General features: G+C 41.1%; 1 protein-coding gene across 2 annotated transcripts in view; it reads right to left on the reverse strand.

Annotated features, from left to right (window-relative positions):
- rftn2 (raftlin family member 2) overlaps positions 1 to 20,517 on the reverse strand; it is a 30,759-nt gene extending 10,242 nt beyond the window's left edge. For both annotated transcript variants that reach the window (XM_034146157.1, XM_034146156.1), the window contains exons 1-2: positions 20,122 to 20,517; positions 2,136 to 2,316 (exon numbers count right to left, since the gene is read on the reverse strand). In XM_034146157.1, the coding sequence (XP_034002048.1) occupies positions 2,136 to 2,316; positions 20,122 to 20,260 (320 nt within the window). In that variant the 5' untranslated portion in view covers positions 20,261 to 20,517. The remainder of the gene's footprint in view (positions 1 to 2,135; positions 2,317 to 20,121) is intronic.
- Positions 20,518 to 22,109: the final 1,592 nt, after the last annotated feature.

The raw sequence follows: 22,109 nt of genomic DNA on the forward strand, positions 1-22,109 counted from the left end.
TACTTCCATTTTATGAAATAAAAATCCTCATCATAGTAACAGTATCTTATCCTATCAAACCTCAGCGCTGATAAATACTTCATCCCCATTGGCTGCTGAGGGACCCCTGTTGTCGGGTGGATTTCCAGCCAATAGAAATCAGGGTAGACATTAAGTAAAACCAAAACAAAGTCTACAGCAGGCACGACAGTCTGACCTCCTACCAGAGCTCTGCATTAAATATGCAGCTGACTTCATCCATCATTCATCTATTTACTAGACAGTATGGAGGTGAACATGTGGGGCACAGTGGGAAGGCATGAGAGGAAGGGGAGTCACACACAGCATGTATAGGGATTATATGTATGTATATGTATATGTATCATTACTTAAAAAACGAAAGTCTTAAGGTTGAAATGACTATCATATTAGTAGAAGTTACATTTGCAATCAGAAATGGCGTTCCACAGGGATCTAGTCTTGGGCCGCTTCAATTTTGAATATACAGAAACAACATTATTTGTCATATTTGGTACTTCGATTTTTTGTTTTTATTCAGATGATGCACTTAAGTATGTTATTTATTATTTAATCGTTTATTTGGTAAGGACATTGCACATTAATGAACACTTGAAACAATAAATGTGCCAAGCGTAAATATGCTGGATTTAGCTTTGAGCTACTTTCCATCCGCAGTCCCTCACATAAAACATTTAAGAAAATTAAATTTACAAACATAGCAAATACAAATACATGAATGTCGCTGTTGTGTGATATTCAAAAAGGGTCATCTTAAGTCTGACTTTAATGTTAATAAGCCAATATTTCCTTTTCTCAAATGGATTACTTCTAGGATTTTTTAAAAGGTAAAAGAAACTAAAACAATATCTCACCTATTTTAAGGATTGCTGTACATCTCAAATGTAGACAAATCCAATATTTCCCTTTGTTTAAGGACTTTGGAGTTCGACAGATGAATATATTTAGTATTTTACTTTTTTTTAAGGATATTATAGTCCCGATGAATATTTAATATTTTTGAAGGATTTTACAGGAGTCCTGGAGGTACTAAATATTCAATATTTCTGTTAATTAGGGATTATTTATATTTCAAAAGGTGGAATTAGCCCATATTTTTCTATCAGAGTGATACAAAAGTAAAACTATTCAGTATTTAATCTCCGAATGTATCCAGTATTTGACATTTTGAGAGATGTAGTTGCTGAACATTGTGAAGGTAGGATTTTAGTTAGTCAGTGTTCAGATTATTGACATTTTGTTTATGCATATGACAACATTTTATATCTCCCAGGCTCCACTTAACCGTAACTCATGTTCTTCTTCACAACTGCATATGAAGAAAAGTTTAGAACTATGGTTATCTGCACTTACACTCATAAAAAAAAGATTATTTTTAAAAGAAAGGGTAATTTCAAAGCAGCAAGTATTAAAACCACTTAATTTTTGGTTTAAGGATTAAAGACTGTTGGGAAAATATCTGAATGTACTCTTCCACTATGAGAGTACCATGATAACAAAGGTATCCCAACTGTAGCTGTGTACATGACAGGATGTATGATTACCTAGAAGAGCATCAGGACTGTTTGAGGCATATGATAGCTATGTGATTAACATGATGATTCAGCCTATATGGAGATAGACATATGACAAGCATGATCATTTCTGACGTGGAGCTAATCTGAAGTAAACATTGAATACTGCTTTATATTCCTCCATCTTGTGACTGTGTAACTCCCTCTCTTGGATATCAGCATGTGAAGGACACTGTTCAGGAACTAAAGTGCACTGCAGTCAGCATGTCGTTGTGTCCCTGGGCAAGACACTTCATCCCAAATTGCTCCTGTGGGCATTGCCCACAGTATTGAGTATGTAAGTCGCTTTGGATAAAAGCGTCTAACAAGTAACATGTAATGTAATGTAACTAGTTGACGGTGATGAGTGATTATTATTAATTTTAAGTATTCTGAAAAAGTCCGAATTTTGAGATTTTTTTGAGGAACTAGTTGGACCAAATGCTCTGTATGTGATGACTACTTCCATTCTTGAGAGGATCATAAATACATGGATCCTGATATTGAAGCTCAAGCCGGTGACGAGTGATATTTTTCTAACAAAGAGGGTTAGTTTGTGTGTACCTGGACCTGGGTCGGGCCATGATGGCGCGGTACAGCAGGCTGAAGGGCAGCGAGCGGCTCCGGCCCACAGACAGTATTATGGGATGCAGGGCGGTCAGGACGTAGCCCTGAGTGTAGTATGGCTGCAGAGCCTGGGGCAGCTCGGAGAGCGAAGACACGTACTGCACCGTGGGGCGGCTGCCTGCAGGGACAGAGACAGAATGGGTAGGGAAACATGTCAGTAAAATGCAGCTGGTTTATAAAGTGTGACAAGCATTTCAGACCTTTAATGTGGGGAAATATCTTAATGCTCATAGGTTGTAGAAGGTCCAAAATCTTGAATACGTTCTTCCTACAAACACCAAAATTGGTCATGTCAGTAAAATCCAGCTGCAGCTAAATATCCGTTTAAGGTCACAGCGGTTCTCTCCTCTTGCTCAGATATTTTCGCCGCAAAATATTGTACAGTAACAACAAACTTTACTGTAACATTACAGTATTGCTGTAATATTACAGTATGGTTTTAAAGTGCTGTATAAATGTCCCGCCTAAGGATAATATTCCCACAATGCAGCATAATGTACAGTATCACACTGTATCACAAATTCAAAGTAAATGACTGTGGGTAATACAGTCATTTACTGCCTACATTACAGAAATGTGTTACAGTGTGGTTTATTCAATTCAAGGCTTCATTGTCATTAGCACATTAGCTACAGTGTAGATATGGCAATGAAAAACTTAGGTCACAGGCTCATCCAACAGTGCAACATATATATAGAACATAAAACAAATAAAACAGATACAATGGAAGTGTGTAAAGTGCTACAAGCATTTCATCCCATAACCCCTTTAATGAGGGAACATATCTTAATGCTCAGGTTGTAGAAGGTCCAAAATCTTAAATATGTTCTTCCCCAAAACACCAAAATTGGACATGACAAGCTTTATGTGGTGATTCTTCTTTAACGGACAGCTATGACTACCACGTGATTTAAAATATGCAATTTTTAAAGCAACACTGCCACATTTCCCCCTGTAACACCTTCTGAAATTATTACATGTTACTTGCTTTTATCCAAAGCGACTTACATACTCAATACTGTGGACAATCCCCACAGGAGCAATTTGGGGTGAAGTGTCTCAGGGACACAACGACATGCTGACTGCAGTGGGGTTTGAACCTGTGACCCCCTGATCCGAACACCTACACACAACCCACTGCGCCACACATCGCCGTCGTGATGGGAGGATTTGTTGCTTTCTTCTTATATATGATAGTTGCCGGGATGTCCCTCAGTGTTGGACTGTTGGTCGTACAAATCAAGACATACCATTGGACTCTGGGATGTTTTGCAAGATAAATAATCCATTGGAGTGATTTACTAACATCCACACACCAGGACCATTTACTCCATTCACAACACAACACAAGGCCAGTGTTTTTAAAATGTATCTACCACAATGATAGCTCAGTGATCAACAGCGTAAAAAGCGTCAGTACCATGAGTGAAAGCCTAAAATGGAGAGAAAAGGATGTGTTTTCATACTGTCTGTATTATTTGTCTGCCTCTATAATGACTTAAACATCACTTTTCCACGGTTGCTACACAAAAACACAATGTCTGCCATAGAGAAATACAGATGTTAATAATGTAGCTTCCCATTTACTTCCAATTTAAGTTATTCCAGTGGCAGAGAAGTTGCTATTTTTAGTACGTTTACACATATGGAACCACTTGGTAAACTACCCACATACTTCCATAATACATTATGAATACAGGGAGGGATATTGACAGCACGCACTTCTTTACATCCAGCCTCCTGACGTGAATATGAAGACGTCGTGGATCTGGAAACTAAAAAAAGTGTCTTCTAGGCCTGAGAGAGTTTTAATATCTTGAGTCCAGCTGTGTCTCAAAGCTTCAAACACAGATGACGGCCGTTAAAACACCACCGGCATGTTGAGGGAAACACCACATCACCACGCTCTTACGTAAGGTTATATAAATATATATAAATGTATGTATACAGAGCGCACTCACACAGACTGTATGCATATTTTTAGAGCGGCTCCTCCAGCTGTGGTGGTTATGATGGTTTGATTACGATAGGTGTGGCTCTAAGACTGGTTCGAACACAAACAATGTAAGAGAATAATCTTCATGTTGCTGTGATATCATTTAGGTTATTGTAGGGTTACAACTTATGATTGTTTCCTTATACATTCAATTATCATTAAGTCTAATACATTTCTAACCTTGTTCACTTCTCAAACACCACAGACTTTGTTCATTTGTTCAGAAATTAAGCAAAAATACCAGGCTAGAAAATCAAAGAAACTAGTTGAAAATGCTCTTTACAGTTCCCTAAAACTGATATTTTAAACAGACAAAAAAAAAAAATGAAAAAGAAAGCGTGTACATTAGGCCTAAATGCTTTTGAAAAATGTCCAATCGCAATTATTTTGACTGATATTTCAATTGAGATATGATTTGCCATATGAGATTGATTGAGTGATTAATTGAAGCTCATATTTAAAAGATTAAGGTGTGGTTTCAGGAGGATCTGAAACAGTCTCAAGTCTGTAGAATAGGATGCACTGACTCTGGCATCCCTGCAGCATGACAATATATTTTATTGTCATACGCCACGCCTCGCCTCGCCACGCCTCGCCACGCCTCGCCTCGCCTCGCCTCGCCACGCCTCGCCTCGCCGAATTTTAAAAACACATTTCACATTAAAGGTGGGGTAGGTAAGTTTGAGAAACCGGCTCGAGATCGCTAGAATTAGAAAATACACAACCGGAGAAAATCTGCCACTTCCTTACAGAGCCCCTCCTCCAACACACACGAACGCGCACATGACCAATGAGGGCACGAGATAAGTTTGTGCACAGATGGAAGGCTGACAGGCAGGTAGGCCATCCAGTTATTTTAGCCGGGCCGGCTAAAATGATTGGTCGTGCTTTTTACAGTATTACGGCTTCCACAGATGACATTTTTTTATGGATTTTTTGTCAAAGCACTTCAGATATTCATTGCTATCGGGATGTTAAGAGCATTCCATGGAATATAACAAAAAGTGTATCTCGAGCCGGTTTCTCAAACTTACCTACCCCACCTTTAAATAAAATATGCTATCAATACTTCAAAACCCTATTACCGCCCTTCAAAAGTTCAATTGAGCAATATCAATTGCTTTCACCTAGGGACATAAATATATTCATTTGTTTCTGAAGACTTTTGATCAAGACTTGAATTGATTTTGCAAAAATGAATTATTTTACAGTGCTGTAGTGACTGGACTAATGAAATCCTAACAAATCCACATAACCGTCTATCACTGTGTCTCTTTTGTTTATATATGCATTTTTTAAAGTCTTTAAATACATTCTTGGAGGTTAATGAACAGGTTTGGAGGACAGCACATGCTTAAAAGGAAGCATACATTCTCACTCTTTATTTAACTTTGACTTCTTACATTTTGAACCCAAATACCTGTACTTTCTACTTCTTACATTTTGAACACAAATACCTGTACTTTCTACTTCTTACATGTTGAACACAAATACCTGTACTTTCTACTTCTTACATGTTGAACACAAATACCTGTACTTTCTACTTCTTACATTTTGAACCCAAATACCTGTACTTTCTACTTCTTACATTTTGAACTCAAATACCTGTACTTTCTACTTCTTACATGTTGAACACAAATACCTGTACTTTCTACTTCTTACATGTTGAACACAAATACCTGTACTTTCTACTTCTTACATGTTGAACACAAATACCTGTACTTTCTACTTCTTACATTTTGAACCCAAATACCTGTACTTTCTACTTCTTACATTTTGAACCCAAATACCTGTACTTTCTACTTCTTACATTTTGAACACAAATACCTGTACTTTCTACTTCTTACATGTTGAACACAAATACCTGTACTTTCTACTTCTTACATGTTGAACACAAATACCTGTACTTTCTACTTCTTACATTTTGAACCCAAATACCTGTACTTTCTACTTCTTACATTTTGAACTCAAATACCTGTACTTTCTACTTCTTACATTTTGAACCCAAATACCTGTACTTTCTACTTCTCACATTTTGAACCCAAATACCTGTACTTTCTACTTCTTACATTTTGAACTCAAATACCTGTACTTTCTACTTCTTACATTTTGAACCCAAATACCTGTACTTTCTACTTCTTACATTTTGAACCCAAATACCTGTACTTTCTACTTCTTACATTTTGAACCCAAATACCTGTACTTTCTACTTCTTACATTTTGAACTCAAATACCTGTACTTTCTACTTCTTACATGTTGAACACAAATACCTGTACTTTCTACTTCTTACATGTTGAACCCAAATACCTGTACTTTCTACTTCTTACATTTTGAACCCAAATACCTGTACTTTCTACTTCTCACATTTTGAACACAAATACCTGTACTTTCTACTTCTTACATGTTGAACACAAATACCTGTACTTTCTACTTCTCACATGTTGAACACAAATACCTGTACTTTCTACTTCTTACATGTTGAACACAAATACCTGTACTTTCTACTTCTCACATTTTCCAAACAGGCTGGTTCCTTTAGTTTGAATGTGTGTTTGGTGGCGTGATCATTATTATTTAGAGTCATTGCGTGCCTATTGATTTGAACACGATCCGTGTATCCATCATTTCCTGGTCTTCTCTAAAGAAGAGGGACCAATGAAAACGTTGTCATGTTGCCGTTGTTCAGCATGGAAACATTCATTAGCTAACAATGACATTATTGTTCTATTAATATAAAGGGAGCTCAGGTACTCTTTAAAACAGCTGCTAGTTATGGGTACTTTTTACTGAAGTACATTTCAAAGCCCTCTTTACTTTTACTTGAGTAAAGAAGTTTAGTCAGTACTTCTACTTTCCCCATTTTCAAACACGAGTATCTGTACTTCTACTTGAGTAAAGGATGTGTGTACTTTTGCCATCTCTGTTCATCTCTCATTTCTGTCCTGATGTGATCCATTTCCTCACCAGTCGGAGGTTTAAAGAATTCACAGTCAGTGTGGAGGAGCTGTTTCTTTTTCTTGAACAACTTGGAAATCCCTGTGACCATCACCATACTTCCTGTGTCCACAAAGAGTGGCTGTTCACAGATGGGCTTGGCTGTGTGCCCCCATGAAAACACACACATACAACACATTTCAACTTGAGTGTGTGTGTGTGTGTGTGTGTGTGTGTGTGTGTGTGTGTGTGTGTGTGTGTGTGTGTGTGTGTGTGTGTGTGTGTGTGTGTGCACGTGCGTGCGTGCGTGCGTGTGTGCGTGTGTGTGTGAGAGAGAGAGAGAGAGCATTCCTCACTACAACCCCCCACATTCTCACGGACAAACACCCCAGAGGGAGAGCGGTCCTCAGCTGAGATCACTGCAGCCTCTCAATGGTTTGTGTAGTGAGCTCCATTATAAGACTAAAGACCACCACCACCTCAAAAACTGAAGCAGGGGCCGGGCAACCAGCTACAGTTTACTGGCATTCCTGTGGGTCTAAACCCCGCTGCAAAACACTTTAATTTAGAGAGGAGAGAGAGGCTCAGTGCACGTTTAGGATGACATGTCGTACTTGATTTGAGCCTTTTGTATGCATGCTAGGTAACATTAAGCTGTCTTTGGCTCTTTTCTGCTGTAACAATGCCAATGTCCCCTCTGTGGGACTAATGAAGGTATTCTGATATCAGCCAGTTTCTTATTTCCACATTAACTTGTTATAAGACCCCGTTTACACGAGGACGATACGGGTTGTATCCGCATAGTTTCTCTTGCGTATAGCCCTTTCATTTACACGAGGCCGTAACAAAACGATAGAAACGGACCCCGCAAACGATAACGGGTCCCAAGGTGGGTAGATCTGCAAACGGAACGCTCTGGGGGGGCAAACGGCTACGTGTGTACGCCCTATACGATCATTTCCTGATAACGATGAAATAGCCCCGCCTCCCTCTCCCCACCTCTCCTGCTCAGAGATCAGCTGCTGGGCTGTCAGAAGAGGGGGAGGAAAAGAGAGGCTCCGTGTATTATTCTTATATGATTATATAGAGTCGTTATCAATTTGTTTTAAAGCTCAATAAATAACAAAGAAGACCTCTGACCGGCACTTTTCTAATTTTGTCCGGAAGATTTCAACTTTAACGGACATGTTGACCAGCGGAAAAAAAATGTTAACGGAAACTCTGCCGCACGGTCCCCTCGTCCCTTGGAAGAGGCGGAGAGGTGGGTGTTTCTCATCTGCTGGTGGACTACCGGAGAGCAGCAGGAGCACACGCCGTCCACCGCGGAGAATAAACAGAAGGGCAACCATGGCAACCATGCTCCGGGGTCTTCTTCGCTGCTTTTGGTGTATTTTGTGGCGGCAGCAGCGCCACTTACAGGCCCGGCATATGTACTACAGCGTTTCCAGCGGGTCGAGCGGTCTCGTGTGAACGGACACGTTAATTGAGCCGAATGCGTGTGAACGGAAGACTTTTTAAAAAACGCATACGGTGCGTAAACGCAAACGTTCCCGTGTAAATGGGGTCTCAGTGTATCAGTAGAGTTGTGTCAATATGATATTTACAGTCTTTTAGCTCCGTTTGGTCTCCAAATCCTGAGAAAAATGTCTGTCTCTTTAGCTGCTAAATGCTCCACTTTGTTAACGTTTCTGCATGCTGTTGAGCAGGTAGAGTGCAGTGGGTTTTTACAGCTTTTTCTCTAAACACAACACTCCGAATTCCTTTTAATGGATTAAAACTTGCTGCAAAACACTTTAGTTTAGAGAGGAGACAGAGGCTCAGTGTACTTTTAGGATGTTGTAGTTGATATCAGCCAGGTTTTTATTTACACATCAACTTGTTATAAGTGTATCAGTAGAGTTGTGTCAATCTGATATTTACAGTCTTTTAGCTCCGTTTGGTCTCCGAATCCTGAGAAAAACGTCTGTCTCTTTAGCTGCTAAATGCTCCACTTTGTTTACCAGCTTCTTAACGTGTCTGTTTGCTGTTGAGCAGGTAGAGTGCAGTGAGTTAATACTCTTAACGCTTTTTCTCTAAACACAACACGCAGAGAGAGGTGAGAGTGCCTTAAAACTTGCTGCAAAACCCTTTAATTGAGATGTAACACGGGCATGCATGTTGCAGCTGCAGGACGGAGTTGTTGCTTCACTTTCTGTTCCATTCACAGAAGTTGCAGAACATGCTGCAGATAATGGAGGTCCATGATGTCATGCACACACACACACCTCCATCCCAGGCTTTTGTTGAACCCTTTTTTTAAACGTCTCCTCCCCTGCTTTCAGTCCTTACACCCCCCCCCCAACCCCCCCTCCCATCCTGCTGCCGTCACCCCGCACACTGAGGCCTCTGTTCAGCTCTGTGTGGGAGAATAAGTGACGGGTGGACTAGCAAAGAGGGAGAAGAAGTAGAGGTGGCAGGATGAAAGGGGGGAGGGGGAGGGAGGGTGAGGAGTTGCGCAACAACTGAGGGCACAGAGAGGGGTGACTCTGGGGGGAGGAGGGAGGGAGGAAGGAGCCAGACAGCGGTTACAAGATGGATTTTATGAGTTGGTTTGTGAATGGGAGAGAGAAGGTGTGAAAAGGAGAAAAAAGCTGCCCGGCAACAAGGAGCGGAGAAAACAAGAGAGACACGAGAAGGAAAAACAAGCAGCTCAGAGAGGCTGGGTTAGCTAAATGCTAACGTTAGCATGCTCACAACAACAAGTTTAGCAGGTATAATGACATGAGTTACATTAACGCAACTTTTGTGTCCTTTGTCCTTTGAGGGGGGGGGGGGGGGGGGGGGGGGGGGGGGGGGGGGATGGTGGATGCGTGGGCCGCCCGAATAGGTTAAGGGGCCTTTGGCTTTTCTTGCCGGGGGGAATTTGATTCTGGGGGGAAACACTGAAGCTTGTTAATGAAACAACGGGAAATCTGGAGTGAACTTTCACCGTAACCCTCAGTGAAAGATGGGATACTTTAAAATGGACAAATCCTACTCATTCTACCTTGAAATAATGTGGCGGTTCACCTGTTCTTCGCCATTTGTGTAGAGATTGCATAATTCGTTTTATGCCTCATTTAGTGATATTAATATCACTAAATGAGGCATAAACCAGCCTGTTTGGATTAAAAGATAAACGTGATAAATGTAAAGTTAAGCCTGCAGCAAAAACAACTAGAGATATGTTGATATGTCGAACAAACAATTGCCTATTTCCAGCAGTTCTAGAAAGTGGATGTCTTTTAGCTCTGTTTTAGTCTCCAAATCCTTAGACACAACGTCTGTGTCTTTCGCAGCTAAATGCTTCACTATGTTTACCATGTTGTAAAGGCTTCTGTTTGCTGATGAGCAGGTGGAGGGGAGTGGCTTTTTCCAGCTTTCTATTTGAACACAACACACCAAGAGAAGTGACAGTAAACTAAAACATTAAGTTGGTGGGATGGACTGCTAAGAAACGAGCTGTAACTCAAACTGACCCTCCGAGTGATGATTAGAGAAGACTCACTAATGTGGCCTTCTCTGCTCTATATTACCCATGTTATGCAAATCAAGACTCCTGAAGAGAATAGTTCACGGGTTGCAGGTTGCCAGGTTGGTAACGCAATGCACTGCCCTTCAAATCCCCTCTAAATCTAATAATGAAAGCACTGCCTTTTAATCTGAAATAATCCAGCATTTGCTATTGGATTCCCAGATTAGACGGAGATTACAGAAAACTGCACTCATCCCTGGAAATAATGACGAGGACTGGCGGGATGATAGATTCCCTCTTACAGTACAATCAGGACAGGCAATCGATGCGTAGGTAGGTCAGAACAAATCAGTCGCCATCTCTCCACGGATTGGAAGAAAATTGCAAATGAAAGTCACATTTCTTCAACGCTTCAGCCGAGTTCATCCACCCGGCGATGAAAGCATGTCACTTCAGGTTAAGCCATCTCTCCACCCTCAAATCCCTTTGTGTCGTCCCATTTGTTCATCTACTCCTGACCTGCCATCGCTGTGCAGCACATCATCCTCTTATCCTTTATTCCCCTCAGAGACACTTCCAGTCTCTGACACAGGGAGGTTCAGACCCTCGGTCAGCCCCAGGCTCCGTGCAGGAAGTCGTTTAGAGCAAGAGGAAACACAGCATTTCTGTTGTCTTTACAGGGGAAAGCTATTTCAGGATAACATAGGATAGAACTTGATTTAACCCCCAGGGAAACTGTTGCGCAACAGCAGCAGTAAAAATAAGGAAATTGTTCAAATATAACAATATCAGATTGTTTTGATGACAAGACTATGGCCATGCTAGCGGCCTTTTAAGTTTTAAAGATAGGTTTAGGGGGTGCATACTAACACGCTCTAAATAAATTGCTGACACTAACCGCGTTCATGATTGCTATCTTGTAACAGAAGTTTACCAACCGGCCATGGTTGAGGTTTCTCCGGAAAACACAGCAGCATACTATCGCCGAAAAGAAGCCACTGTTAAATGAATAGGGTAAATTGAGCAGTCTCCAATCATTTGTTACCACAAATGATCATTGCTAGCTAACAGCGGCTATCATCATTTCAATTAGGGCACAGCAGACACATGTGATTCAAGCCAAAACGACACAGTCCGCAGCACAAGTGTGTTAGCATGCTTAGTGTATGCAATTATATTTAAACAAAGTAAGCTGAGGCTTCAGGACTTCAATGAAAACAGGACTTCATTGAGGTATCCTGAAGAATTTGGGTACTAAATGCCTATTTGATTGACTGAAAAATACACTGCGTTCAATAGGACTTTTCGAATCAACAGATAGTCCTTTACAACATAAGCCATTCACCCATTCATTCACACACATTCACACACTACCATGCAAAGAACCAGCCTGCTCATCAATAAGGGGGTTGGGGGTTCAGTGTCTTGCTCAAGGACACTTTAACTCTCTCTGTAGGAGACAGGAATCAAACCAGAAACTGGCCAATTCCTAGACAACAGAGGCTTCTTCCTGGACTGAGCTTTGAAAGTAAGGAACACAATAATAAAAAGATCAATATCTATATAAAGACCTCTTCTGAGTGCACATGGTTTCTCGCTCTCACATGTACACAGCTACCAGTAATGAGCTCAGGGAAGAATTAACGTTAGGAACTCTGATGTTCTGCCTCTGGCTCCACGTCCAGCAGTCTCCTCTCGAATAAACCAGGCCAAGCTGAGGGGAGCTACTGGAGATTCACTGGGGTGTGTGTGTGTGTGTGTGTGTGTGTGTGTGTGTGTGTGTGCGTGTGTGTGTGTGTGTGTGTGTGTGTGTGTGTGTGTGCAAGTGTGTGTGTGAGAGAGAGGATAAATTGAGAGTTGTGACAGCAGCTCAGAGTGTGTCCCAGAAACGCTTCATCGCTTCAAGGAGAATCAAGGCCAGAGAAGGGTGGAGATAATTCTCATAACAGCATCCTATGAACTCAACAGTGATCTTTGCACGCTATATAAATATATCTGCACATTTTGAGGTGAAGCAGGGAGGTGAAAACTTGCCTGAACAGAAACCATTAGAGGAAAGCAGTTCAACAAGATATGCAACATGAAGATGCATGGAGAGAGCCAGCTGTTAGCCAGGTGCAGGAATGTGAATGTTCACAGATGTGTTATTTTAAAATACACGCTGTATCAAATCAAATCAAATCAAATCGAGTTTTATTTATAAAGCACATTTAAAAGCTATGTTTGGTCGAGCCAAAGTGCTGTACATGTAATAAAAAACACTTATAATCACAATAAAAGACAATAATTTACAACAGAAATATAAAAAACTAAAACACAGGGAAAAGTCAGGAGTCGTGCTCCGCTCTGACTAGAAGGCCAGAGAGAAGAAGTGAGTCTTTAGTGGGGATGCTCCGATCGATCGGTCACCGATCGAGATCTGCCGATACTCACTCTCTACCGATCGATCGGTGCTCTCTTAACATGCCGATCGCGAGGGCCGATCGCATGACGTAAAACACATGACACTTTTCTCTGTACGCGGCAAAACAAGCTCGCCAAAATGGCTTCACCAGTCTGGCATTATTTTAAGGTGTCCGAAAAAGACAGTAAAATAGCGGTATGCAACGTGTGTGAAGCAGAAATCCTGCAGCTCCACCCGCTGTGACGGACCGGTGAGCGGAGCAGAACACACAAGAGTTAGACCTAACACACTTAGCTATTTGATCTACCTCTGGAACAAGCTAAACTAGTTATGAATATGTTTATTCTTCACTGTCGGCCTCACACATTACTGGATCAGCGAGCTGCATGAGACGATACTGACGGGCTGTCAGGAGAGGGAGAGAGAGGGGGAGAGAGAGAGGGAGAGAGGGGGAGAGAGAGGAAAAGAGAGCGCTTGCTAATTTCTCCCGTGGTATTATCCAAAGTGAATGTAAACTTGAATAATATACATAATTTGAATGTAATAATTAAGTTGATTGTTGTTTGTGGAAGCTCCAGTGAATGAGCCCCATTAACTGAGTTTTAAACATCACTTTAAATGGAAGATTTAAAGTGATGTTTAAATCTTCCATTTAGGCCCCGCCCACTCGATCGGATCGGCGATCGGTATCGGCAGATACTGATTCCGGCGATCGGCGATCGGCCCCAAAATTGGCGATCGGAGCATCCCTAGTCTTTAGTGTAGATTTAAAAAACCCTAGGGTCTGGGCCAACCTCACATGGAGGGGCAGAGTGTTCCAGAGCCTGGGGCCAGCTGCTGCGAAGGCTCGGTGCCCACGGGTTTTAAGCCTGGTCTTGGGCACTACCAGCAGCAGCTGCTCAGCAGACCTTAAAGCTCTGGCTGGGGTGTAGCGCTGGAGGAGTTCAGCTATATAGGCCGGAGCCAGCCCATTTAGTGCTTTAAAAACAAATAAAAGGATTTTAAAATCAATTCTGAACCGAACTGGAAGCCAGTGTAGTGAGGCCAGAATAAGGGTGATGTGGTCACGCTTTTTGTGGCCAGTCAGAAGACGTGCAGCTGCGTTCTGGACTAGCTGCAGGCGTTTAATTGAGGCCTGGTCCATACCCACATACAGAGCGTTGCAGTAATCCAGTCTTGAAGTTACAAAGGCGTTAATAACCCTTTCTAGGTCTTTTAAGGCCCTGACACACCAGGCAGTCACCAGAGAACTCGCCGACACCCGACACCGACAGTTCCATCGGCGAGTTCTCCTGCGTATTGGCCGTGTGTCGCACTGGAACACACCGCAAAGACTTCAGCCGAGCACGTACGAACTGCGCATGCGTGAGTGGCAATAACTCTCCTTACCAGCAGGCGGCGGTAGTGTGTATTCGTCATTCAAAATAGGCAACAACCGGAAGACAGAGAAGAAGAACAGACTGATATAAACAAACAAATAGCGTGTGAGTTCCATTTTCACTCTCGTCCATCGAAAACATGTTTTAGAATATACAAATACATGAATGATGAAATGAGCACATAAAGTGCAGACATACTATAAACTCACAGTTAATAGACCTGCATCTGATGATCGCAGTGTTCTGGCGGGTGTGTAGTTTATTGAGTCAGCAATGTAGTAATGGCCACTTCTTGCTAAATTTACGATGAGATGAAAAACCGGACTTGACCAAACAAATCACGGAGCTCTCAGCAGAGGACAGCCGGGGACGCTCCCGCCGATATCAGAGATGTCCCTGCTATGTGTGGGAGGTAAGAGAGGACATTTAAGGGCTATGTTTGATGTCTTTAAGTATCACCTGCTGGGGTTTAGCTGCTGTCCTGTGCCTTCTTAAATCCTTTGTTTACGTCCCTCACTTCCGTTTCGCTTCTCATTTGCTAGCTGAACAGCTGATCAGAGTGCTTTCTTGGCCCGATAGCTTGTGTCCGACACCCGGCCGATTCAACATGTTGAATCGGCCGGGTGTCGACCGTGAAAGGCCAAATAAGGCGTGTCACGGCCGAGGGTTCGGGACACACCAAATTGACTTTGGGCGACAAGGAACCCGTTTTCGCCCAACAACGCAAGACGGCCGATATCGGCCTGGTGTGTAGGGGCCTTAAAAGATAAAAACGACTTGGTCTTGGCCAATAGTCTTATTTAAAAAAAACAGGATTTGACTACGGTGCTGACCTGCTTGTTGAATTTAAAAGTGCTATTGAAGGTCACTCCAAGGTTCATGACAGAGGGGAGGATGTTTTTATTGAGAGAGCCCAGAATATCAACCGGAGAGGCTGGAGGTTGGGGTCCAAAAAAGATGACCTCGGTCTTACTCTCGTTGAGGTTAAGGAAGTTTGTACACATACACGACTACTGACTCTTCACACCTTCTTCTAAAACAAACTATTGGAGCCCATTAAAGATGGAAAGACAATGTGTGGTTGCTTATCTTTTACATTGTTTGAATTCATTCTTATGTGCACTTGCTGTTACTGTTAAGCTTACACTGTATGGATCAATACATCGTCAATGACTGGGCGCTCACATAGGACGTAAACCCCTAACCCACGCCTTGTTTGTCCCTTTGTTAATGCCAATAAAGTTTATTTAAACAACATGGCTACGTCCTCAATGTTGACTAAAATAGAGTCAAGTATTACTTAATACAAAAAACAGAAAGACAGAAGGGTATGCAGCTTTATGTAATGTTTTATTTATAAATTGTCACAAAATAGTGAAAAATTTCTACCCCAATTTCTCATGGTCCAAAGTCGTGTCTTCATGACTTGTTTTGTCAGTCCAAAATCTAAAGACATTTAATCTAATGTGATATAAAAGAGAGGAGAGTAAGCAATCTTCATATTTCATAGGCTAAAAACGGCATTTTCTGACAATTATGCATTAAAAATCACTTAGTCAATTAGTTGGCTAATGTTTCTGTCCATTGACGGATCGTTGCACCTTTTACAAAGAAGGCATTCGATTAGCTCATCATGCCTTGACATTACATTACACAGGGTTAAAGAATTAAAATATTGCTGTGTGTTGAAAATGTTCAGCACCGTTTTTGTGTAGATTTTCACTTTTTAGCTCACTCTGCTTTTTCTCGGAGGTGAGAATAACACCTCGAGTGGGTGTTGGATCAAATCTGATGTTGTGTATCGTGAGAGGAGAGTGAACCCAGCAGAGTCTCAAGAGGAGTGAGAATTCAGTCTGGTGTAAAGCCAGGAAAACAAACATTTAGCGGCACATCTTGGCTTTTTGCAAGTCGGTTCAGCTTTCATTTGGCAAAAACAAACTCCACTCACTGCGTCAAGACATTTTAAGATAGTGCCACTTATTGTTTTTTAAACTAAACCACAAAATCAGTAACAAAGGTCTAACAGAGATATAGACAATTGAGGGTTTTGTGTGGGGATGCCAGCCATCACAGGACTGCACATGACTCCTAGAGATGTGATTCACTCCCAGTTTATCTTTAGCTCTGCCAATTAATGAGACTTCACACTTTGAGAGAGACGCAAACTGACACATTTCAAGACAGGGATAATTATGCAAATCTAGGAAGACAGCCGGCAACATTAAACCTGCATTTTAACCATTTACTTACGTGGTTAAACTGCATTTAGTGTACTATATTCCTCACACAACACATCTGTATACTGATACTATATACAGATGCAATGCTTCTAGCTACACGTGGAAGTACTTGTGGATGCAAATGAACACATTTAGGATAGTGCGTGCTTGTTTGATCATTTACAGGTGAAAAAGTATTGCATTTGCATACGGAACATCTGGATACAGTTGAACTCGGACAAGATTTTTAAGTTAGCATCCCGAAAATACAGCTTCAGCAACGTCTGATGACAAAGAGAGGGCTGTACCGTGATTACTGGTGTTTGTTTAAGGTGGATCCAGACACAATGTATGACACACACACACACACACACACACACACACACACACACACACACACACACACACACACACACACACACACAGTCTGAAGTACTGTATTAATAAATCTGTCTGAGAGCAGAACCCATGACTCTCTGCTGATGAAAAGCACGAAGAATCGAAACGCTAGCGAAAAAATATACAAAAAAACTACTTCAAATGAGAAGAATCTAATAAAATGTTGCGTGTTTTTGGCTCCTGATCCTAATCCAAGTCCTTTCATACGGAGTATCTGTCAAACTGATGCTAATATTTACCCAATATTGATTAAATATGTATCTGAAAGCATTAAAACAACTACTTAAATCTGACATATCTTGTTGTTCATAAGCTATTTAATAAAACAGATGGTCCTGGTAAAGAAATTAACGTTTATAAGGTCTGAATTATTCATATGACTTTATGAGTTTTATATAAAGCACCAATTAGACTTTACCAATCCACATTTAAGTGTCGTTATCAACATCATTAAATTCTCGTAGCTATCGGTTACAATAAGTCGTGGAGGGCAGCCAACTTTGTAAAAAGTAAAATAATCTTGTTCTAGCTCGTCTTAAAACCAAAACAAACATTTGGACTGTAGAGCCAATTATAAATATGATTAGTCTGTTGGTGTGCTACCTGTCAATCACAAGCATACGCTGCTTTATGGTTTGTTTTAATATAAATGACACCGTAAATTACAAAATGAACATCATGCTGCACCGAAGAAGGCTTGAAACCAGGGAGTGAGACCGTATACTCATCGGGAAAATGTGGTAGTAAATCCAAGTGAGATTAGGGTCAGTTTTTCATAGACTTCTATACAATCTGATTTATTTAAAAAAAAACAGTGGACTTGTCTCCTTCTGGTCATTAGAAACAATGCAGGTTTTAAGCTCTATAACATAGTCTATTATGAATCTAATGGAAGTATGTTGGGTTGGGACTATCGGGTCTCACAAAGAAGAAGTTTGAAGACTTAACACTCAGGAAATAACAGCCATTTTTCACCGTTTCCTCACACATTAGTCAACAATGAAAATCCTCGTGAGTCTCCATGATGGGATCCAAGCCGAGTGTTGGCCAATCCTGAAATCATTATTTCCCTGAACTTCCCTAATTTGGAAAGCTCCACTTTTCCTCCATGATTCATTATCGTGCCCCGGCTCTCTGTTTACGCGCTCGCTCTCCCATTCAGAACTTAATCACCATTTCCTTCCAAATAGGTCACAGCCACAACAGCCAGTCCCAGGACCAGATGACGGGATAATCCCTGAAATAAATGGCAGACCCCATCGGCCATCTGAGATTATCACACATGTTCAAATTAGATTTCATATCCCAGCAGGTGGGTTCCTCTTTATGCACATGGAAAGGCGTGTGTGTGTGTGTGTGTGTGTGTGTGTGTGTGTGTGTGTGTGTGTGTGTGTGTGTGTGTGTGTGTGTGTGTGTGTGTGTGTGTGTGTGTGTGTGTGTGTGTGTGTGTGTGTGTGTGTGTGTGTGTGTGTGTGTGTGTGTGTGTGTCCATATGTGTGGGTTGGAAAAAAAACCTAGTGTGACCTATTTCTTATACGCTGTGAAAAAAAATGACCGTCCTGTTGCTAGGAAAAGTCCACAGTTAGCCTAGATGCTGTTATGTTCGGCAGTGGCTCAGTAGGGGCTGGGACTGCGAGCTGTAGGGTCGCCGGTTCAAGTCCCCAAACAGACCTAAATATGTGTATATGAGTGTGGACTACTACTTGGAGAGGTCCCAGTTCACCTCCTGCCCTGCCGTGGTGCCCTTGAGCAAGGCACCGGACACCCCCCTTCCCCCATTGCTCCCCGGGCGCTGTACAATAGCTGCCCACTGCTCCTAGTACTAGGCTCCTAGTACTAGACTCCTGGTACTAGGATGGGTTAAAAGCAGAGAACACATTTCACTGTGTGCTGGGGGCTCTGCATGTGTGACCATTAAAGAGGGTTTCATCCCTCCGATTCTCTATCTATGTTACACACGTGTAGTTTTTAAAGGGCATTAAAATAACATTTTAAAAGCATTTACAGGAAAATACAGCCCTTGTGTGAATAATAAAGTTATACTATGTTCCAATAAAACTACCTTTAACAGGGGTCTGCTATTTAAGACCATTTTAAAGAGCCAAATAAACAACAAAATAGGAGTCTTGAAGTCAAAAGAAGTAACAGTAGTGTCATTTGAATACACTTTAAACGCTGTAAAGGCTTACTATCTTAATATTTATTAAAAGGGAGCAACTAAAAGGTGAATAATTAGTTCATTTAGTTCCTTTAAGACGACATCAGTGACAATAGTCTTCTCTAAGAGTAAGATGAATAAATGCATTGAGTTGTTGATTGTTTTTCTGATAAACTGATTGATTGATTGCTTCGTAAATTGGCTTCACAATGTCCCAGAGTCCAAAGGTGACATCTTGAAATGTGTTGTTTTTGTCCCACTAAAAGCCTCAAAATCCATAGACAAACACACAATGATATACTGTATTTACACTGGAGAAGCTTGGACCAACACTTGGTTGGGGTTTTAGATATAAAATGAAACAAAATATAGGTTCAAAAACTGGACGATTACTTTCCAATCGACATTTTGAATAATTTTAGGTTGAATGAAATGTCAGAAAAGTTCCCAGGACTGTGACAGCTTCTGCTACAGTATGAACTCAAATATATTACATTTAATGCCATTTATGACCGAGAAAAGCATCAAATCCTCCCCTTTTTAAACATGACAGGAACCAGATAAAATATGGCATTTGTATTGTTGCAATTGCTTTGCCTTACCAACCTAGATATAATCAATTTGAATAAATATAAACACACAAAAACAGCTAGAACTACGTAAATTAAAGCCTCTCTGTTTGATTGATTTATCCAATATGTTGCTAATTAACTTTTTGTCCCTTGAGTAATTAATTGATTATTGTTTCAGCAGTTTGTATGCACTTTGCCTCCAGAGGACACTTGCTGTCTTGTTAAAAGAGCTTTATCTGTGTAAGTAGAAACATTCATTGATTGATGTCTTGTTAAACACATCATTGGAGTTTTATCTGTATTGGTAGACATATTGATTGATTGGTTTTGCTCAAAACATGGTGGTCTAATGCATGATCTCCCCTTACCTTCCAGGCTGAAGTCCAGCAGCACATACTCGTACACAGTCTCAGTTTTTGTCTCCACTTGAGGTCTCTTCAGGGTGGAGTAGATCTTCCCGGGGCTGCTGTCCTCCGGGTCTTCCAGCTTCCTCAAGCCGCAGCCCATGGCCTCTGAGGCGGGGAGCAGCAGCAGGCTGACCGGGGTGGGAGAACCGGAGGTATTTTTTTTTTCAGCCTTCAACTTTTACCGAGACCCCTCCATCACATCCTCCCCGGTAATCCTTCTGAGTGCTCACAGATAAATACAAAATAAAGACACTGTAAAAGCAGAAAACAGCCGGTAACCGGAGGAAAGGAGGCGGCTGTTTGTGGGGAAAGTGTCCGGCTGATGTGGACTCAGGTCGGACGCGTGGAGAGGAGGAGCCGCTCTCTCTCTCTCTCTCTCTCTGGAAGAAAAGTTTCCTCCACAATCAAGTCTGCAAAGGATAACACAACTTCCGGGCTACCTTTCAAAATAAGATGCAGGAATAAACAACCATAACAGTAGGGGAGGCAGTGGCCGTGCTGAAAAAGTATCATTTACCTACTAGTAAATACAAGTGTCATACAAATGTTGTGAGGTAAAAAGTACTATATTTCCCTCACAATTTTGCACATTTCTGCATAATACTTCCACTAAAAAACTGCATACCTCTTCCTTTCAAAATAAGATACTGGAATAGACAAACAAATCAGTGATGGAGGAAGTGTTGGCAGATGCTCTACAGAAATAAAAGTACTTTATACCACTAATAGCATAATAATAGCATATCATAATTGATATTTTCTTTTATTCAATTTCAATTTACGGGTATGTCTATATGTCCTCAATACTCCATTTAAATGTTGCTATATTTTAATGTCATTTTAATTCATTCTTAAAGGTGGGGTAGGTAATTTTGGAGAAACCAGCTCGAGATCGCTAGAATTTGAAAATACACAGCCGGAAAAAATCTGCCACTTCCTCACAGAGCCCCTCCTCCAACACACACGAACGCGCACATGACCAATGAGGGCACGAGATAAGTTTGTGCCCCGATGGAAGGCTGACAGGCAGGTAGGCCATTCAGTTATTTTAGCCGGCCGGCTAAAATGATTGGTCGTACTTTTTACAGTACTACGGCTTCCACAGATGACATTTTTTTATGGATTTTTTGTCAAAGCACTTCAGATATTCATTGCTATCAGGATGTTAAGAGCATTCCATGGAATATAACAAAAAGTGTATCTCGAGCCGGTTTCTCAAACTTACCTACCCCACCTTTAATCCTTGTGTTGTGTTCGAAAGCTGTTACCGTTCATGGTGTTCGCGGGTCAATTTTGACCCATGATTTATTTCAGTCCAAAACACAACAAAAAAATGACTATCATCCAATATTGTTTTAACTACATCATAACTAACTTATTATGCATTCATAACCGTACAATCCTGTTGTTATTGTATTGTATGGCCCCACCACATATTGCACATGTGCATGTGTGTGTTCAGGTTCAAGTGTTAGTGTACCTCCTGAGACCCAGAAAGAAAAAGGTTTCAAATTTCCTTTTTTTTTAGATCACACAAGTCTTTAGGGTGGTATTAACATAATGACTAACAAAAACTAAAAAAAAATATTTTTATTTTTGTTTTATTGTGTGTCCTCTGTTGAGGACATTGGGTGTTAGTTATGCGAAGCATAGCATACAAACAACATTATCATACAAGTACATTTAGAGAACATTAGAGCACAACAACTCAATGCAACAAATACTGAGCCCTCATTTGTAGTACTCCATCCTTTTTTGAAATGCAGAGATACATCTGACACTTGAGGCACTTGATGTTTTCCCACTGCATCCGTCTGCCATGAACCCTACAGAAACCTACGTGTTAGTTTTGGCCCATAGTGGACTCCATTTGTGTTGTGTAAAATGGGGGGAAATAAAAAGTTAGCAAAAAATGAATGGGTGGCTCTCAGGAGGATATTCTTTGTGAC

This window comes from Trematomus bernacchii, unplaced genomic scaffold (assembly GCF_902827165.1).
Source record: "Trematomus bernacchii unplaced genomic scaffold, fTreBer1.1, whole genome shotgun sequence".
NCBI lineage: Eukaryota > Metazoa > Chordata > Actinopteri > Perciformes > Nototheniidae > Trematomus > Trematomus bernacchii.